Source organism: Schistocerca cancellata, chromosome 3 (assembly GCF_023864275.1).
Source record: "Schistocerca cancellata isolate TAMUIC-IGC-003103 chromosome 3, iqSchCanc2.1, whole genome shotgun sequence".
NCBI lineage: Eukaryota > Metazoa > Arthropoda > Insecta > Orthoptera > Acrididae > Schistocerca > Schistocerca cancellata.
The window spans coordinates 306,970,885-306,991,912 of record NC_064628.1 but is presented as its reverse complement, the minus strand read 5'-3'; the positions used below and the strand labels follow the sequence as shown (position 1 = coordinate 306,991,912).

The 21,028-nt window shown below is 36.3% G+C and overlaps 1 protein-coding gene across 1 annotated transcript in view; it reads left to right on the top strand.

Moving 5' to 3' along the window:
- The first annotated feature begins 3,457 nt into the window (after positions 1–3,457).
- LOC126175006 (nucleoprotein TPR-like) overlaps positions 3,458–21,028 on the top strand; it is a 361,682-nt gene continuing 344,111 nt past the window's right edge. Inside the window, exon 1 of the mRNA XM_049921492.1 lies at positions 3,458–3,658. Within this exon, the coding sequence (XP_049777449.1) occupies positions 3,499–3,658 (160 nt within the window). The 5' untranslated portion in view covers positions 3,458–3,498. The remainder of the gene's footprint in view (positions 3,659–21,028) is intronic.

Sequence of the window (21,028 nt, the reverse complement as noted above, 5' to 3'; positions counted from 1 at the left end):
GCTTCTTGTTACAGCTTATCTTAGTGTGTGGTCGTTGCCATGTGACGTCGACGGCGTCTCGTTAATGCTGGTGACTTAATTATTGTAGCTTTGTCAGTCTTGAAATCTCTGTGGCTACGTCCTCTTGCTTAGTATGTGATTTTCCTGGGGAAAATATTGTCATTTGTTGGTGTCCTTTTGTCACAGGCTGGTCGAGCATAGTTGTTGCTGTATACATCCAGTTTCATATGTTAGTGACAATAATGCCCCTTAGACACAAACAGTTCTGTTATCAACGTTCTATACCCAGTTTTAAAATAATATATAATTGCCCCCCACTCTCTGATCACGGAAGTACAGTCCATCTCTTTTATCAATCAGGATAACGAATGCATAGTTTTGAGAGAAACATTATCACATGTAATAAACAGTTTGAAAGTCTCTAATGTTTTAAGATGCTTAGTAGTTGATTAAATTGCAGACTATATAAGTATTTCAAAACACATTAGTTCATACAAGTCAGTTGGAAGTAAACAGTTTGGTTCTCACAACGACAATCACCACCCCCAAAGAAGTCCAGTGCATGAAGTGTACATTTTTAGAGTTCAATTCCAGCTCCAGCCAGACAGCAGAGACCACCTCAAGCGATGTGCTAGTCAAGTAAGCCACTCTGCAGTGTTATTGACATCACATCCAAGCATTCCAGCCAGACAGGGTTGTAACACCAGTCATGGTCGATGTGTGTAAATTGCGAATGCCACAACAGAGTGTGACTAACAGTGAGGTAACATTTTGTAACTTAGAGCATCATGTGCTATCGAGGAACTCACATGTCGCAAATTTAGCCTGGCCTAGCAAACTGTATTTGAGTCAGAGCGAGCTTGGAAAAGATAACAAGACAAGAATATGACAAATCTATTCATCCCCTTTCAATAGGAATATCTCAAAAACATAACTATAAGGGTGTAAATAATCGAGTTTAGGGGCTCTAGACATTCTGGTATTAAATTAATATGAGCATTGCTAAGAGAATTATAAAACTTCAAAAATGTTCCCTGTGACGCTATAGAAATTTCTAATAGAAGAAGAAATCTATAGTGTAGCTGAGTACATGAGCAAACAGGGAGCAGAAGTTCACCCTGAGTATGACAAATTTAACATTAAAAACTAGTGTTACAAAGTAAACTAGAATTAGAATCACTCACGTACAATCAAAGATAATATTATGTCACAAAACTGCACTTTTTATATTCTGGTACTGTATCATTACAAATTGTATATCATTGTGCACTATGTAATATAATGTATGCACTGTGCAAGCTGTTATACATATTACTGTGTAAGCAATAATACATACATATGTTCTGGATTGTAAGCATAATGATGCACCCTATATTATAAGTAAATAACTGCAAGAAAGATAATTCCTTGGACCAAGAATATTCACAATCACTTGTGATTGGAACTACCGCTATTCCTAGCCCTTCCAGTATATTTCGTAGCACACTGTGTTGAAGGTCTTGTTCAGATTGTGGAAAGTGCCATTTACATGATTTCCTTTGTTCAGTGTCAAAAACAAAACTGATGAAGAAGATTGTAGTATATCTTTATGTGTCTCATGAGTCTACTGATCATGAAATTTGCTACTACAGTGGAAAAAAGTGTGATTAGTGAAATGCGTTCATAATTTTCTATACACTTTACATCACTCGTTTATAAAAATGTATGACATTGCACACTTTAAGAATTCTGCGAATGTACCCTTGATAAAAAATGAAGTTATAATGTACACTAAGGGGATTTCTCGGCATGAGTCCACCTGGGGGATTAGTGTCATGGTCAGGTGTGCCGGCCAGTCTGTGGATGGTTTTTAAGGCGGTTTTCCATCTGCCTCGATGGATACGTACTGGTTCCCCTTATTACCCCTCAGTTACAATATGTCGGCGACTGCTGCATGATACTGTCTCCATGTATGCGTACACCATAATTACTCTACCATGCAATGGCATTACACTTGTCTGGTGTGAGACGTTCCCAGGGGGGGGGGGGGTGGTCCACTGGGGCCGAACTGCACAATAACCCTGGGTTCGGTGTGGGACAGAGGTGGGGTGAGTGGACTTCTGTAGCCTGTTGTGGTTTTTTTTAACCACTGAGGACTACAGCAGGGACGAACCATCTCCGTCGTTTCTAGGTCCCCAGCTCAATACAATACATTACAATACAATACAAGGGGTTTCTAAGCTTTCTACAAAATCCTTTAACAGACACTTGGGTACTTCTTCTAAACCTACATAGATTTTATTTTTCAGGTTACACAGAACGTTGTTGAATTCGTCCACAGTCACATTGACAAAAACAACAGCTAAATAGCGTAAGAGGAAAAATCAATGACTTCTTTCTATTTCGAAGAAGTTTATTTCGTAATAATCTATTTGTGTGTCGGAATAAACTCAATAAACGGAAAGTAATTTAGAAATAATCCCCAAATCAACAGTGTGAGTTAATTACTACTAATTGTAACTTATTGTCAGTATCTGTAACAGAAGTAGCCCTCTGTGGTTTCTTCTGCCTGTTACTATATAACTTGATTTGTTCTTCATATCTTAATGCTCCTCCTTGTGAAGAGATACACGAAACAGAATGTGTGAACAAATAAATGGGTGAAGTATCTAAGATCAGAAGTAGTATAAGCATAAGCCACTTAGTCGACTCAGTGCTTCTGCTGAAGAGATAAACAGATAAGTAAATAAACGAATGTAATGCGCTGTGTAGATAGGACAATTACAAAAATATTCCTGTCGTTATTTTCTCGATTGAACATGCTTCCATTACAGTGAATTCAAATCCATAAATATATGTAAAATAAACAATGTAACAAGAAAAAAATGTATCCGTTGCAATGAATGTGTTATTGACTGTAAAACACTCGTGAAACAGCAAAAACAATTTCAGAAGACACTTTTCTTTTACGTAACAACTTAGGCCACGCAGTTGAAACCGTTTGAGTTTTAAAAAAAATTAAGGCTGTGTGGGTTGACCTGCAGGCTGCTCAAGTGAAGCCCGGGCAATAGACAACATAGAGAATTACAATAAAGAGGTCTAATTTTGTGCTGTAGAACGGTCGCCTACAGAGGAGGCTGCACGGTATATATCGGTTAACAGATCAGAGACAGCGACTGGGCAAAAAATTTGACGTCACAGAGATGGTGGGTTGTATCTCTTACGAATGTCACGTCAAGAGGCTGGAGAATGGCTTGCCACGTAGTCAAATTCAAAAACATGGCTGAGGGAACAGTACTATGCCCACTTCAAAAGCATGTGGAGTCTAGCTTCCTATTTCAATCAGTGATCTCTATATAGATTGAGATCATTGGCCTCATTTCGACGAAAGCATACTATCTTTGGTACAACAAATTTCACTTGTTGTGGCATTTGTGTTGTTGTTGTTCAATATTATCTTTGCGTGTACCTAGGAAAATCTTTGAGTAGTTTACCGCCGGCTTCAGTGTTTGTTGAAATATGGGAGAAGTTAGTGGTGTTGCGTCTACATTTTTGAGTGAGGATGAGTATTTGTGCATTCCAGAACATGTTCGGAAAAAAATCGACAGCTACTTGCTAAAGCAAACAGAAGAAGTGAATCTGTATCGTGCTCTAGCTCTTTCGCAGAAGCGTGATTATGGTGAGAATTATTTAGACGTATAAGCAGTTTTGCGTTATGGATTTGACAAAAATTTTCGGGCGATTTATTTTGTCTTTCGTTTTGGTGTATAACATTTATACTATATTCTCGTTATAGCTGTTGAATGTTTATTGTTAATGAAATAAATTCCATCTATTTTTTAAATTGTTAGATGATCACTGACATTCCGTTTTGAAGTACTTTCTGTGTTACTGTTTCCTTTCACAGTGTAAATGTAATAGCTTGTTTATACACACCTTCTACAAAGTAGTTTACCTGTTATACATGACCGGTGTTCATTTTTGTATGATGACAATTTAATTGCGAAACTCGTGTTGTGAAAGAAGGGGTATAGCGGTTTGTTGCAAGCCATAAGCTTTAGAAACTATTAAAAAAAATTGTCAAGACTAATTTAATCGTCAAGACGCTCAAAGTGTAGTTACAGGTGCTGGCAACTCTGCTTCCGAGTGGTATAAATTGTGAGAAACGAGTAGCGATAAACATGCTGCAATGTGCCACTGATAATTGTGACGGAGAGTGAAAGTATTTTGAATGGACGTTTGTTAAACACAAACTTAAGGAGTAGAAACCTTCATTGTTTATTAATTTAAGAAATTTTTGGTATTTTATCGGAACACTTAGTTTGAAACTGAGGTGGTGAGGCATTAATATGATAAGCGTTATTATAAAGGGTTGTTGATACCGAATGTTACGGGTAAAAATCCCAGGTCTTGAGTTGTTGTTTATTCGTTTGACAATAGATAAGTATGTATGCCGTCTCTTCTTTCTGGATCGGTTTGTCAGCAGCATGAGGTATGGAGCGTATAAAACGAAATCGTGGTATTGCCCTTACGCAGCAAACACAGTTTGCACGAATTGTAATAGCACAATGCGCATAGTAATATTACGGTTTCAAAATTCACTTGTAATTGTTAGTGCCCCCTTTCTCAGTTTGGTGGATGGGAGGGGGGGGGGGTAGTTACACAGTCATACTGGACCCTTCAGTGTGTGTCTGTAAAACAGTCACTACCGAAATAGCTGTGGCTCAGGTTGCAAATAATGACAATGTTGCAAGATATTATGTTGTTAAGGGAACTATTCTACTGTTTAGTTAAACATGTTTGGCCTATCATTGCTGATCATATGCCTGCACTATAATTTGAATCTGTTTTTTTGCTGATGTGCTTTTAATTCTGAGAGTCACGTATTGTGCACATTTTACATTTGAAAGATGGTTCTGAATTCAAGTTGCTGTAATAGTTCAGCTCTACAATCCACATTTATTAACACCTTATGTTCTGTTTTCATTTGTATTTTTCTTGTATTGCGTGCAAGGTTTGTATTGTGGTGTCATCTTAGCATTTGCATAGTAAATGAAATCCGTTATGAGATTTCTCTCTTTTTTGCTCTCTCCCTCTCTCGTTTCCTCTTTGTTTTAATACATGTATAATTGGTTGCTACTCACTTCTTCTGGTTGTTGCTCGTGGTAGATGCACAAATTGTGAATATATAAAATTAATAATATTAGTGGTTGTAGTCATCGGACACTACTGATGTGTTTAGAGTGCTTATTTGTGTATTATTGTTTTGGAAGATAATCAAGAATTCAGACACTATTAAGAACAATTGTTTGTATATCTTATCGTTCTATAGACATGAGAATTGTGATCTATCAGAAGCAGCTTTACAATTATTGTCTACTGTCATTAGAAACAGCTTTGCCTAGCAAAGGATGCCACAAGTGGCTTCAGACCATTACAGAAGTGACAACCATGTGCTGAAAGCCTGCCTCAGATAAAAGAACTATGCCTCAGATAAAAGAACTATAGATACAAAGTGGACTTTTAAAACTAAAAAAATGAATTCAAGGGCAATTACCAGATAAAACGTGTTCATTAATTAGAAGATGTACCTAAATGAAGGCTTTAGACTGTGGAGGGGTATCTAATCAAGTAATCCACTGCAATTCCTTAAGATACCAGTATGTTTAACAGCTACAGATAATATAGGCAGAGTTCACTTAGACATAGTAACAGTATTCCTGCAAGGTAATTTAAAGTAGCATATTTGTGCTAAAATCCTAGAATTTGATTTTGTTGCCAGCGCTGTTAACAACAAATGTAGCCTATCAGAGAGATGGTCATAGCGTAAAATAATTCAATTTCAACTGTAATATTAAACTAAATAAAGCACTGTTGAAAATTAAAGATTTACTAAAGATACAGTGTTTATCAAAAGAGTGATGGAAATAAATGCAAGCTTATTTTTAATAATAATGCAAATGATAAAGAAAAATTTAGAAAGAAACTTGAAGAACAATTTACAATGAGGTGACAAAAGTCATGGGGTAGCAATATACAGTTGGTGGTAGTATCGTCTACACGAGATATAAAAGGGCAGTGCATCAGCAGAGTTGTCATTTGTACTCAGGTTATTGATGTGATTATGGCTGCGTGGTGAGAAGTAACGGATTTTGAACATGTAATGGTAGTTGCAGCTGGGTGCATGGGACATTCCGTTTTGGAAATCATCTGGGAATACAATATTCTGAGGTCCAAAGGGACAAGTGTGTGTCAAGAATACCATATTTCAGGTGTTATCTCTCACCATGGACAATGCAGTGGCCGACTCACCATGGACAATGCAGTGGCCGACGGCCTTCATTTAATGACTGAGAGCGGTGGCATTGGCACAGAGTTGTCAGTGCTAAGAGACAAGCACCACTGCGTGAAATAACCACAGAAATCAATGTGGGACATACAATGAATGTATCTTTTAGGCCAGTGTGGCGAAGTTTGACATTAATGGGCTATAGCAACAGGTGTCCGATGCTAGTACCATTCTAACAGCACACCACTGCTTGCAGCGCCTCTCCTGGGTTTGTGACTGTAACGGTTGGGCTCTTATGACTAGATAAACCATGGCCTGGTCAGAAGAGCCCTGATTTCAGTTGTTGAGCTGATGGTAGGCTACAGATGTGGTGCAGACCCCACAAAGCCGTGGACCTCAGTTGTCAAAAAGGCATTGTGCAAGCTTGGTGGTGACTCCATAATGGTGTGGGCTGTGTTTACACGGAATGGACTTGGTCCTCTGGATGTTCGGCTACTTGGAGACCATTTTCAGCCATTCGTGGATGTCGTGTTCCCAAACAACGGTGGAATTTTTGTGGGTGACGGTGCGTCATGTCACTGGGCCACAGTTGTTTGCAATTTGGTTGAAGGACATTTTGGACAGTTCAAGCATATGGTATGGCTACCCAGATTGCCTGATATGAATCCCATTGAATATTTATGGGACATAACGGAGAGGTCAGTATGTGCACAAAATCCTGCAATGGCAACACTTTCGTGATTATGGACAGCAATAGAGGGGTCAATCCAAAGGATGTGGTCCAATAAAAATTAAGTTGGTTGCTTGACAATTTTTAAATATTTTAATTTTTGGTTATGTGATTACTCTAAAATTTAGAAGTTCAAAACAGTTTTTTTTTTTTAAATTACCTTTCACCTTAACTGAATGGTGGCCATTTTTGTTTGTAAGCATGCGACAATGTTTCAGTTTAGAGACGTTAGCAAAAATATGAATATCTCTGCAGTGGGTTAAGATACAACACTGCAATTGACATGAATGTTTTTAGAAAAGTGTCCTCTATACCATTGTTTATTACACAAAATACCCTAAATTCAAAAATAACCAGTCAAAATGACCTCCAAAGTTTGGTATCCAAATTTTCAAAAATCCACTTTTTAGGAAAAAAAAAAACAAGGAGTGATTTATGAGTGTCTATTTTTTCCAATAGTGAGCTATCATACACTACTAGCCTCATATAGAGCAAGAACACTTACAAATGTTTCTGTATTTTTATATGAATTTTTGTAAAGTTTGGGGTTAGTTATCTCAGATGGGACTCAATATATAAATATGATTTTTGCACAATTTGTACACCTATATGATAGCAACGTACTGTAAAAATTTCAACTTTGATATCTGATTGTGAACAAAGATACGAATTTTTGAAAATGAGGAAATAATTCACCTTTCTCTACAAATGATCTTATGGCTGTTGCCTAGACATGTATGATATTGGCGGGATATAATTAGTTATTATTGAAGTAAGGTACTGAATTATATACAAAAAGTGGAAACCACTCAAATTAACATTTATATTATTTTGAAACATTTAAAATAAATATTTTCAATTAGCATCCTTCGAGATGCGACTGTTCCTAAACCTGGAAGTGAATGTTAAGAACACTTATTTCTTCAGACAGCTTCTGTGATATAGAATAAGACCTCCCAGTTGCTGTGGTAAGTTCAAGCACTGAAAGTTTCCTTAAACATTTTTCATTGGTAGGCAAACTTTGTCATTTGTAGATTTCTTGAATGATGTTTTTGGGCCAGCAGGGTGGTAAAAATGCACAATAACATCATTGTGCATTCTTTCAGCCTCTGCAAGCCACTACTTTCCATCATACACACATGCCACTATGTCATTCAATGTTAAAAACAGAAATGTAATTTTACCGACACAATGATCCTCATAAATTTCAGTTTCTGATGTTACATAGCATCGAACTAAGTTTTCTGCAATGCCAAGGAATTTGTGGACATGCCTTGTTCGTTTTTTGCTATACAGTTTTCAAATCTGGTTTGGAGTGTTGTTTTCATATGCAGAACCACTTCTTTCTTGATCAGAAAATAGGTAATGCCTTTAATATTAGCCTTGCAAAAGACATACATGTCCTGTACTGTGAGAATTTGGTCTGTGGCTGGTCTTTGTAGGCTGGCCTTACTTACTTCAAGTTTTGTTGTACCTCCTACTCCATCACATTCATTTTTACCATGGCAAGATGAAAAAAAGTGCCATTCAGCCTCCAACCCAAAGTGTATCAGCTTCTCAACCTTTTATGTAATTTATTACATACTTTTGAAACATGTGTACAGCCGAAGTCTTGTGCTCAAAGTAGTTCCTTAGAATGCAAATTGAAGAACTGCAAACTTCATCTTTCTCATTTTTAAAGTGGGGAACAAATGGATGCACTGTTGCCTGGTCACTGACCCAGTCGTACCCTTGTATTGCATTCTGGATCACAAATGTAAAATTTTCTGCAAAATTGGCTAGCATTATGCATTGTTTCATGAAGTTATGCTTTTTTGTCCTTCAAAATCTTACTTTGGATTTTAGAAACATAGTAGTGGCTTTTGAGTTTTTGTAAGTTGTCAGTTATATATCCCAAGTACTCTTCCTGAGATTTAGCCACTGTTACCATTTCTGCCCTGTCAGTTGTGACCCACTGCTTGAAGGTAATATTGTCTGGCATTTCCTCATCATATTCGTGAAACAATTCAATAACGGTTTCCTTACCAGGGCATTTATTACACAAACTCATCATGCAGTCATAACTGTTAGTGTCACAGACCATTAAATCTTGTAACTCTTTGTAGTTAAGATCACTGAGTTTTGCACCCGTAATAATCAATTTGACATTTTGATGATATAAACAAACACATACGGAGTGTGTGCCTGAGGATCCAGCTAAAATACACCACTTAGGGTGGAGGTCAAAAAATTTTGATCTTCTAATTTTGCATTCAGGATGAGAATTTTTGAAAGCTACATAAAGTTCATTTAAATTTGACAGCACTAGTTGTTACTTTTAACTCCATTTATAACAACCCTTTTGCTATCTTTAAACCTGGGCACATCCTACTGTTTTCATCATCTTCAAAAAACTGCTGGATCTTTTTGTTTCTTCACTTATATCTATTCCTTTCTTCTTTCCTAAAACTGGAAGAATGCCTTGATCTTTCACTAATTTTGGGGTTAGTTTAACCAAACAATGAGAAATGTTGAATACAAGAACTATTTTTTTTTCTCTTGACCATGAGTCAGGGAGCAAACTTAAAATTTTAACTTTTTCATCTGTAGATGTCGCTGAACAATAATTTTTAATTTCTCTATTAAGCTCAAACACTCAGTGTTAGATGATGCTGGTGGTAGGTTTTCTTCTTCTTCAGAAATAATGTTGTTATCTGTATTACTAAAGCATGATTACAAGTCTCTTCTCATTTTGTCTGAAATTTGTTGTACCTTATTTTCAAAGCAGGAGATACGTCTAACTTAGAGCAAGCAAAATCCAATATGCTAACAGCTTCCTCATGAGGAATATAAATGTCATTAACAAGATTACATGATTCTGGTTCTGGATTCACAACAAATATTTTTGAGTAACAATTTGGGCACACGTAATTTCCAGGAATCTTGTTATGTTTCACTTGGGGAGCTGTTTCACTCTCACATAACAAGGACAAATGTTCAAGTTTTATTTCCCTCAAACCTTTAGTAATAGGGTTTTTATGAACTTTAAGTGGATCACAGCACTTTCTTCCAAAAATGTGGTTATACTTCAGAATATATTTCTTCTCATGATACTCACATATTGATGTTACAAAAGAACTTGCTCGAAATTTAAACAAAGTTTGTCTAACTTCATCAAAGTCATTGACATTTTTCAAGTTTTTTGAAACTGAACTGTAGACTGTTTTGTGACAAACTTTCACTTGCTGTCTGTCCAAGAGAGCACTGTTCATCCATGTTATTTCATTCCAGTTAATCTCTCAAAATTAATTACAAACTAGACACAGAACAAAGCACGTAACACATTTTACACTCAATGTAGTATGTACATCCACTCTAACAGAGGTTTCAGAACAGACTGAATACGACAATGTCACACCCGGCAATTATGTTCTTCTACAATGCCACACCCAGCAATAATGTACTTCTACAATGCCACACCCAGCAATAATGTACTTCTTTATTGACAATAAACCTAAACAGAAATTGGCATTTTTGTTACCAAAGAACAAAAGCGAAAGCTCCTATTGTTTAATATTGCATGATTAAAAATAAATAAAGTAAATTAATATTGGGTGATAGTGTTAACGAAATATGTCACAATTAAATTTTATTATATTGAGTCCCACCTGGAGATAACTAACCCCAAACTTTACAAAAAATGAAAATTTTCAAATTTCAAAAATTAATAAAAAATTAAGAAAACATTAGTATGTGTTCTTACTCTATATGAGGCTAGTAGTGTATGATATCTAACTATAGGAAAAAATAGACTCTCATAAATCACTCCTTGTTTGTTATTATTGGGCCTACAAAGTGGATTTTTGAAAATTTGGATACCAAACTTTGGAGGTCATTTTGACTGGTTATTTTTGAATTTAGGGTATTTTGTTTAATAGACAGTGCTGCAGAGGAAACTTTCCTAAAAACAGTCATGTCAATTGCCATGTTGTAACTTAACTCAGTGCAGAGATATTAAAATTTTTGTTAATGTCTACCGGCTGAAAAATCGTGGCGCGGCTACAAATAAAAATGGCCACCATCGAGTTTTGTACTTCTCAAATATAGGGCAATCACATATTAAAGAATTAAAATATTTAAAAATAAGCAGCATGACTTAATATTTCTGCAGGGGACTTAGATCCACTTGTTGAGTCCACGCCATGTTGAATTACTCCAATATGCTGAGCAAAAGGAGGTCCAGCATGATATTAGGAGGTGACCTTTGTCTCCTCAGTGGAAATTGAAAGAGCTAACTGGATTGTGTTACCTGGCCTTCAGAATCATATTAGATGACAGAAGATGGATGGATAAGTCATACAGATGTAATCCTAGACAAATAGCAATCCAAAGGACTGCACTCCAATGTCAGCACTTGGACAATAATCAAGTACTTACACAAGTAGTTTGCTTAGAGACATTTAATATCCATCAAAAATGTTTTGTGTGTTAAATGTGTATCATCCAAGTTTTCAGCAGTATTTTGGTTATCTTTAACAAGACTACTATATCCAAGATCCCATTTGATTCAAGACGGATGTAGGACCTACCCCATGAACCATGGACCTTGCCGTTGGTGGGGAGGCTTGCGTGCCTCAGCGATACAGATAGCTGTACCGTAGGTACAACCACAATGGAGGGATATCTGTTGAGAGGCCAGACAAACGTGTGGTTCCTGAAGAGGGGCAGCAGCCTTTTCAGTAGTTGCAAGCGCAACAGTCTGGATGATTGACTGATCTGGCCTTGTAACAATAACCAAAACGGCCTTGCTGTGCTGGTACTGCGAACGGCTGAAAGCAAGGGGAAACTACGGCCGTAATTTTTCCCAAGGGCATGCAGCTTTACTGTATGATTAAATGATGGTGGCGTCCTCTTGGGTAAAATATTCCGGAGGTAAAATAGTCCCCCATTCGGATCTCCGGGCGGGGACTACTCAAGAGGATGTCGTTATCAGGAGAAAGAAAACTGGCATTCTACGGATCGGAGCGTGGAATGTCAGATCCCTTAATCAGGCAGGTAGGTTAGAAAATTTAAAAAGGGAAATGGATAGGTCAAAGTTAGATATAGTGGGAATTAGTGAAGTTCGGTGGCAGGAGGAACAAGACTTCTGGTCAGGTGACTACAGGGTTATAAACACAAAGTCAAATAGGGGTAATGCAGGAGTAGGTTTAATAATGAACAGGAAAATAGGAGTGCGGGTAAGTTACTACAAAAAGCATAGTGAACGCATTATTGTGGCCAAGATAGATACGAAGCCCACACCTACTACAGTAGTACAAGTTTATATGCCAACTAGCTCTGCAGATGACGAAGAAATTGAAGAAATGTATGATGAAATAAAAGAAATTATTCAGATAGTGAAGGGAGACGAAAATTTAATAGTCATGGGTGACTGGAATTCGAGTGTAGGAAAAGGGAGAGAAGGAAACGTAGTAGGTGAATATGGATTGGAGCTAAGAAATGAAAGAGGGAGCCGCCTGGTAGAATTTTGCACAGAGCACAACTTAATCATAGCTAACACTTGGTTCAAGAATCATGATAGAAGGTTGTATACATGGAAGAACCCTGGAGATACTAAAAGGTATCAGATAGATTATATAATGGTAAGACAGAGATTTAGGAACCAGGTTTTAAATTGTAAGACATTTCCAGGGGCAGATGTGGACTCTGACCACAATCTATTGGTTATGACCTGTAGATTAAAACTGAAGAAACTGCAAAAAGGTGGGAATTTAAGAAGATTGGACCTGCATAAACTGAAAGAACCAGAGGTTGTACAGAGTTTCAGGTAGAGCATAAGGGAACAATTGACAGGAATGGGGGAAAGAAATACAGTAGAAGAAGAATGGGTAGCTTTGAGGGATGAAGTAGTGAAGGCAGCAGAGGATGTGATGATGATGATGTTTGGTTTGTGGGGCGCTCGCGCCCAACTGCGTGGTCATCAGCGCCCGTACAATTTCCCAACCTTTGCTCAGTCCAATTTCGCCACTTTCCTGGATGATGATGAAATGATGAGGACAACACAAACACCCAGTCATCTCGAGGCAGGTGAAAAATCCCTGACCCCGCCGGGAATCGAACCCCGGGACCCCGTGCTCGGGAAGCGAGAACGCTACCGCGAGACCACGAGCGGCGGACAGGCAGCAGAGGATCAAGTAGGTATAAAGACGAGGGCTAGTAGAAATCCTTGGGTAACAGAAGAAATATTGAATTTAATTGATGAAAGGAGAAAATATAAAAATGCAGTAAATGAAGCAGGCACAAAGGAATACAAACGTCTCAAAAATGAGATCGACAAGAAATGCAAAATGGCTAAGCAGGGATGGCTCGAGGACAAATGTAAGGATGTAGAGGCTTATCTCACTAGGGGTAAGATAGATACTGCCTACAGGAAAATTAAAGAGACCTTTGGAGATAAGGGAACCACTTGTATGAACATCAAGAGTTCAGATGGAAACCCAGTTCTAAGCAAAGAAGGGAAAGCAGAAAGGTGGAAGGAGTATATAGAGGGTCTATACAAGGGCGATGCACTTGAGGACAATATTATGGAAATGGAAGAGGATGTAGATGAAGATGAAATGGGAGATACGATACTGCGTGAAGAGTTTGACAGAGCACTGAAAGACCTGAGTCGAAACAAGGCCCCCGGAGTAGACAACATTCCATTGGAACTACTGACGGCCTTGGAAGAGCCAGTCCTGACAAAACTCTACCATCTGGTGAGCAAGATGTATGAAACAAGAGAAATACCCTCAGACTTCAAGAAGAATATAATAATTCCAATCCCAAAGAAAGCAGGTGTTGACAGATGTGAAAATTACCGAACAATCAGTTTAATAAGCCACAGCTGCAAAATACTAACTCGAATTCTTTACAGACGAATGGAAAAACTAGTAGAAGCCGACCTCGGGGAAGATCAGTTTGGATTCCGTAGAAATACTGGAACACGTGAGGCAATACTGACCTTACGACTTATCTTAGAAGAAAGATTAAGGAAAGGCAAACCTACGTTTCTAGCATTTGTAGACTTAGAGAAAGCTTTTGACAATGTTGACTGGAATACTCTCTTTCAAATTCTAAAGGTGGCAGGGGTAAAATACAGGGAGCGAAAGGCTATTTACAATTTGTACAGAAACCAGATGGCAGTTATAAGAGTCGAGGGACATGAAAGGGAAGCAGTGGTTGGGAAGGGAGTAAGACAGGGTTGTAGCCTCTCCCCGATGTTGTTCAATCTGTATATTGAGCAAGCAGTAAAGGAAACAAAAGAAAAATTCGGAGTAGGTATTAAAATCCATGGAGAAGAAATAAATACGTTGAGGTTCGCCGATGACATTGTAATTTTGTCAGAGACAGCAAAGGACTTGGAAGAGCAGTTGAACGGAATGGATGGTGTCTTGAAGGGAGGATATAAGATGCACATCAACAAAAACAAAACGAGGATAATGGAATGTAGTCGAATTAAGTCGGGTGATGTTGAGGGTATTAGATTAGGAAATGAGACACTTAAAGTAGTAAAGGAGTTTTGCTATTTGGGGAGCAAAATAACTGATGATGGTCGAAGTAGAGAGGATATAAAATGTAGACTGGCAATGGCAAGGAAAGCGTTTCTGAATAAGAGAAATTTGTTAACATCGAGTATAGATTTAAGTGTCAGGAAGTCATTTCTGAAAGTATTTGTATGGAGTGTAGCCATGTATGGAAGTGAAACATGGACGGTAAATAGTTCGGATAAGAAAAGAATAGAAGCTTTCGAAATGTGGTGCTACAGAAGAATGCTGAAGATTAGATGGGTAGATCACATAACTAATGAGGAAGTATTGAATAGGATTGGGGAGAAGAGAAGTTTGTGGCACAACTTGACCAGAAGAAGGGATCGGTTGGTAGGACATGTTCTGAGGCATCAAGGGATCACCAGTTTAGTATTGGAGGGCAGCGTGGAGGGTAAAAATCGTAGGGGGAGACCAAGAGATGAATACACTAAGCAGATTCAGAAGGATGTAGGTTGCAGTAGGTACTGGGAGATGAAGAAGCTTGCACAGGACAGAGTAGCATGGAGAGCTGCATCAAACCAGTCTCAGGACTGAAGACCATAACAACAACAGTGTATGTACAAGTTTATAATACAGTAACCATCTGTGGTGTTGACCCAAGGCATTTGGATACATATTGTTAATATTGATATGGATGATTTTGGTTACTGAGTTAAATGCTGTAATTCGATTCACCCTAACATAGTATCACAACTTGCATCTTCGACATAAGGTAAAAAAACGACCCTTGCTTTATTGTTGGTGAGCTACATGTTTTTGGTCTGGTGAGGTGCAAGAGTTGTTTTCATTTTTTGTTGGCTTTGATGTCCATTCAGTGATAATCATGAAAAAGTTCTATCACTTGGTGGTAAAGAAGATTATTCTGATTAAATCTACACTTCACAGTTTGTTCTTGTTGAGGAATGACAGGCATCTTATCTCCTCACCTTTACGTGTTATTCCCGAGTTGCAGTATGATGAGGGTGAAAGGAGAATGACAGTGTTCTTATCTTAGGCTTGTGTTTTATATACAGGCTTTGTTCCAAAACAGTTGCCTTTATGGTCAGTGCTCTGTGGCCAATTCTTTTCTATTAAATAGAACCCTGAAGTATGATTCTGGAATGATACCCATCTGTGGCTGTCATGATGTCATCCTTGTATTCAAAACATTTTCTACTCTCAGTGGCCATTGCCCTTATGTCATAGATTTTTCTGAAAATTTGGTGTAAGAATGTACCTAATGAGTTAGGGTTAAAATATTTTTTTTTTCTGGAATTTTTTGACCAAAATTGTAATTAGGAGACCATTTTGAAATGTGGTCCCCTTCTACCAATCCGTTGAGAAACGAAGTGCCTTGTAAGTTTGTAATCATGATAACTATTTTTATTTATGAATAAATTTTATTCAATTTGGTGTCATTGGAAAGTAAAAGAATAGAGCTATAATATAAAAATTATTAAAGAGCTGTGTCTAAGCAACAAATGTTTGAAAATTTGTAATTAATGTAATTTCTCACCAATTTTTTTATTTGTTTTTATATTTCAGGAATTTTTTTTCAACAGAATCACAAGTTTTGCCATCTGAATTATTGTTTCAAATAATTCCTACTGCCACACTTTTCAACATAAAAAAATCAGAAGGGTGTTTGTCCTCTATTGTTAGATCTTATACTTTTTCAATAATGCTGTAATAATTAATTGCTTCAAATAGCTAATCTACAATACATGAAACAACAATGAAAAATTCAGTCTAGCAGCAACACTCACATGCAACACAGGTTGTGTGTATCTGTGCACTTTATATATCTGAAGGACTTTTTTGTCTTGATTTGTGCTTCTTACATTAGCAGCCATTCTGTCTGGTAAGTTATTTGAAAGTTCAGTTGAACCCCTCAATATGATAACGTTTGGGAAATAGAACCACTCAGTTTGAGATAGTGAAAAGAAGCGATTGAAATTGAAAAGAGAAAGAATTCACGCAGTCCATGCATAGTTGCGCTGTAACGTATAACCAGGGAGAAGAATAAGTGCAATGGGTTGAATTTTTCAACATATTACAGTGCCCTTTGATGTTGTATAATTTTTATGAAGCGACGCTAGACCACCCAATCATAGTATAACCTTCAAACGGTTGTTGCAGTATATGCTTTGTTTAATTGTGGCTTGTTATCAAATGTTTTAGTGAATTTTATTTATCAAATATTATAATGAGTGAAAAAAGATTAGGTTTTTTTAAATGTTGTTTTTTATATCAATCATCATTAGAAATAATGATATATTCATATAAATATTATTATTATTTATTAATAATACATAATTTTGTTTCATACAAAATTATATTATAATCAATGATAATTCATTTAAAAATACGTTAAATTAAAATTTAGTCATATTTCTAACTCCATTTTGAAGTTTTTTTTTATAATAAGTTATTACTCCTTAAATTATTATTTATTCACTATATGATATCATCAGTTTAATTATAAATTAAAAAATTGGGGTTTGTATATTTATTTATTAAACGTAATTTATGTACTGGAAATGTATATTACCTTCAAACCAATCATTAATCCACTCAGTATTAACAATATATAATGAAGTAAAAAATAAATAATTATTAATTATTTTTGTCATTGATTTTGTTATTGACAGTCGAAAGTTAATTTTTAGGTATTTCATGTTAAAGGCTGTTAAGACATTATCAGTACTACATATTTAAGGTAATAAGTGTTTTACATATTTACACACAATTTAAACAAAAAAATATTTTCTTTATTTATGTAAGATTTATTATTTATATATGATAATTCAAATAAAATAAATAAATCAAATTATAATAAACATAATTCAATCCCACAATCAGAGGTTTTATGTATTATGGATCTTACTCTGCTCCTATAGTAGCATCTGATTGACTGTCATAAAATACATCACACTATCAAGTTGAGGGGTTTTAGAATATCATATTGAGGAGTTTTACATATTGAGGGGTCCGACTGTAATACAAAGGTGTTCCATAATGTGAACATTAGAGATCACTTAATAAAGTGGTCATTAACTCCTTCTCATTTCCCTCTTACAGATTCTTCATAGTACAGTCTTGACTAATAGAGAATAAGAAAAAGTTTCAAACCATCCAGTTCTTATTTGCATTATACACAGTTGATTAAAAATCACAATGGAAAACAAATGTTCTTTAGGTTTTGTGTCAGCAGTTGTGTGTCAGAAGAAAAGTAGTAGCAGTGAAGAGCTTGATTTAATAGATATGTGGAAAAAAGTTGTCCAGAATTTTTACTATGAAGATGATATAAGTCGCATTTCTCCTAATAAAAAAACTTTCTGTCTGTCCCTTCAGAAAATGGCAAAAGAGTGTATAAGACAAAAAGACTAATTTTACATAATCTGAAAGATGTATACTTAGCTTTTAGAGAAAAATACCCTGAAGATAAAATCGGTTTAACTACATTTTGTGAACTTAGGCCAAAAGAATGTGTTACTGTAAACAGTCATGGAATGCGAAACGTATGTGTATGCACATATCACCAAAATGTAAAACTGTTAATGCATGCTGCACATGTGAAAGAACCGTGCACTGAACTTCTACAGAAACTTGTGAGCAATCTGGAAAATGAGGAGTGCATGCTGTATCACTGTTCTCAGTGTCCTGACAAATATGAACTGCACAATTTTTTAATGGAGCTGGAGTTCTTACAAGATTGTGAAAATGTTGTTAAAAAACAATGGACGCAAACTGATCGACCTACACTGGAGACATTAATGAAGACGACCAATGAATTTGTTGAGTATCTCATGCAAAAACTTCAAAACTTAACATAATATCACTATGTATCACAATCTCAGAGTCACTATTTCAAATCAGGAAAATGCCCTCCCTGATACTACAAGCATCATCATAGTGGATTTTGCAGAGAACTAGACCAGTTTGCTTCAAGATGCTGCAAAAGCTTTTCACTGGCAGGACATTCAAGTCACCCTTCATCCTTTTGTGGTATACTTTAAAACAGATGATTGCAATAAGTCAATGTAATTGTGTTGTATAAGTAACTGTTTGCAACATGATACAAATACATTCTATGTTTTCCAGAAAACTGCTCTCACTTATATACTGGAACACTTACCACAGCATGTTATGTACTTCGTAGATGGCAGTTCTGTACAATATAAAAACTTTAAGAACTTTTTAAATGTGTGCCATCACAAGCAAGATCATGGAGAAACTGCAAAATGGAATTTTTTTGCCACTAGTCACGACAGAAATGCATGTGATGGAGTTGGTGGTACTATTAAACGTTTAGCAACAGAGGAGATAACAAAGTTGACAAACATGTTACAAAAACAACATGAGACTGGTTCTACCATTCTTGGGACAAGAGTGAATCATTTTTTCAAACAACTGAATGAAAACAAGTTGCTGATAAAGTATGTTTCATCATTTACTAAATTCATTCAAGTTTCTCTTGGAATTCAAAACACTGCCTCTAACATAGTTAAAGAAGACACATTTGTCGCATCTTATCTACAATAACCAGTGGTGGCTTGGAAAAATTCTAGAGATGGTGAAGAACACAGAGATGCAAAAGTCAAGTTCATGAGTCCAAGTGGTCCTTCCTCAAGTTATTCATGGCCACTTCACACTGATGTTTGCTGGATTCCTTATGAAAACATTTTAATGACTTTGCCTGCTCCTAGTGCAAGCACAAGTACTGGTCGTTTATATAATTCTGAATAAGGCATAATATTGTCCATTGAAAACTTGTTTGAAAGAATGAATGCTTTTTAGAATTTTATGAATGTGTTTTATGAGAACTGATCATCATTGGTGACCACTAGGTAAGAGTCACAAAATGAAGCATGTATATTATTATTTATGTTCTTTCCATTTTAAATGATTAAACAGAACACACACACTTCTGATTTTTTTGTGTTGTAATGCATGACAATAGCAGTTCTTTGAGACAAAATTTAAAATGACGGAACTTGTGATTTTGATGGAAAAAATTCATGAAGTTTGTAAACAAAATTTTGAAAAATGGCTTTAATTACAGGTTAGCACGTATTTATATGCACAGTTGCAGCATTTTTATAGTTTAGTGGTGTAGTTGGTCCTTTTATCTTTCTAATGTCACCTAATTGAATAAAATTGATGTATAAATAAGGGAGTTATAATAGTTAAAAACTTTCAACCTACCTTTCATACTGACACCAGATGGAGAAAATGCTAGACATTTCTAAATCCCCCCCCCCCCTCCCCCGGACTACAATTTTGATCTAAAAAATCTGAAAAAAATTATTTTATCACTTTCAATGATTCCAAATCTTGTGCATTAGACAAACGGTAGATGCCCCAAACATATAAATTTATGATCTCTCTCTTTTGAATTGCCAAAGCATTTTTTATTGCCCCAGTGATAAAATTTTTCATCTATTGTCTGGAGCAATTCAACTCTCTTCTTGTTCATTTTTGTCCTCTTTACAATTGTTTACTTGACTTGTGTACACATCACAGAGTACTGTTTTACTCTTTGTAAGGTAACTTTCTTTTTAATTACAGAAAAATACTGGCTGCAACCATTCTGGCAGAAAAAGTCGACATTACTTTCTTTGGCATAGAGCCATTGTCATCTACATATTGCTTCTACTGCAGTTTTGTTGTAGAAAATAGTGTACAAACTTTTTGAAGGGTACACATAATACAACAAAATTTTAGATTTTGCTATATATTAATATCAACAATTAAGGCACATATCTCGCATAAAGCTTTCTGATAGTTAATATTTCTTGTAAATGTATCATATTGTTTCTTCAGATATGCCTATGAGATCAGCTACTCCATAGACCGTAAACCATCGATTTTCTAGTCCTATATTATGCACTTTTTTTGTAGTTACAATTTTGTAAAGCTGTATCTTTTCTTAACTGTTGAAAACCAAGGGGCAGGAGCTAGAAACCTTCACCAATTTTAGTGGATGAATCTTTATTATTGATAAGCTGTATAAATCATACAGTTTTACAGTGGCAAGACTTTTTTATTTTTGGGTTTTAATGGAGCTCTCATGAGGTCATTTTAGAAAGCTATACAAACCAAAATGTTTGCACATCAAGTTGACACTTGGTGTATGCTACTGCACACCGTCTACCCACGTAATAAAAACAGTTTATTTGGTATAGGTGCCACAGGGTGTGGACTTTCCACCTTTTCCGTCATAAGTCCGTATCTTGAATATAATCAGAAATGTTTGCATAACTATAATGGAAATTCCTGGATTGAACAATATGTAAAATAAGAGAAAGGCAGCAACTCATCTATAGTGAACTGCTTTTTTGCAGCCTATGGCACCTATCAGAGACGACTGATACGACAAGTTTGTGGAAGGCAAGCTGGTCAGATTGTCTTTAACAGGGTGCAGCATATCTCATGTCTTGGGGGTAGGCCAATACACAGGTGTCCTTTGTTGGTGGCACC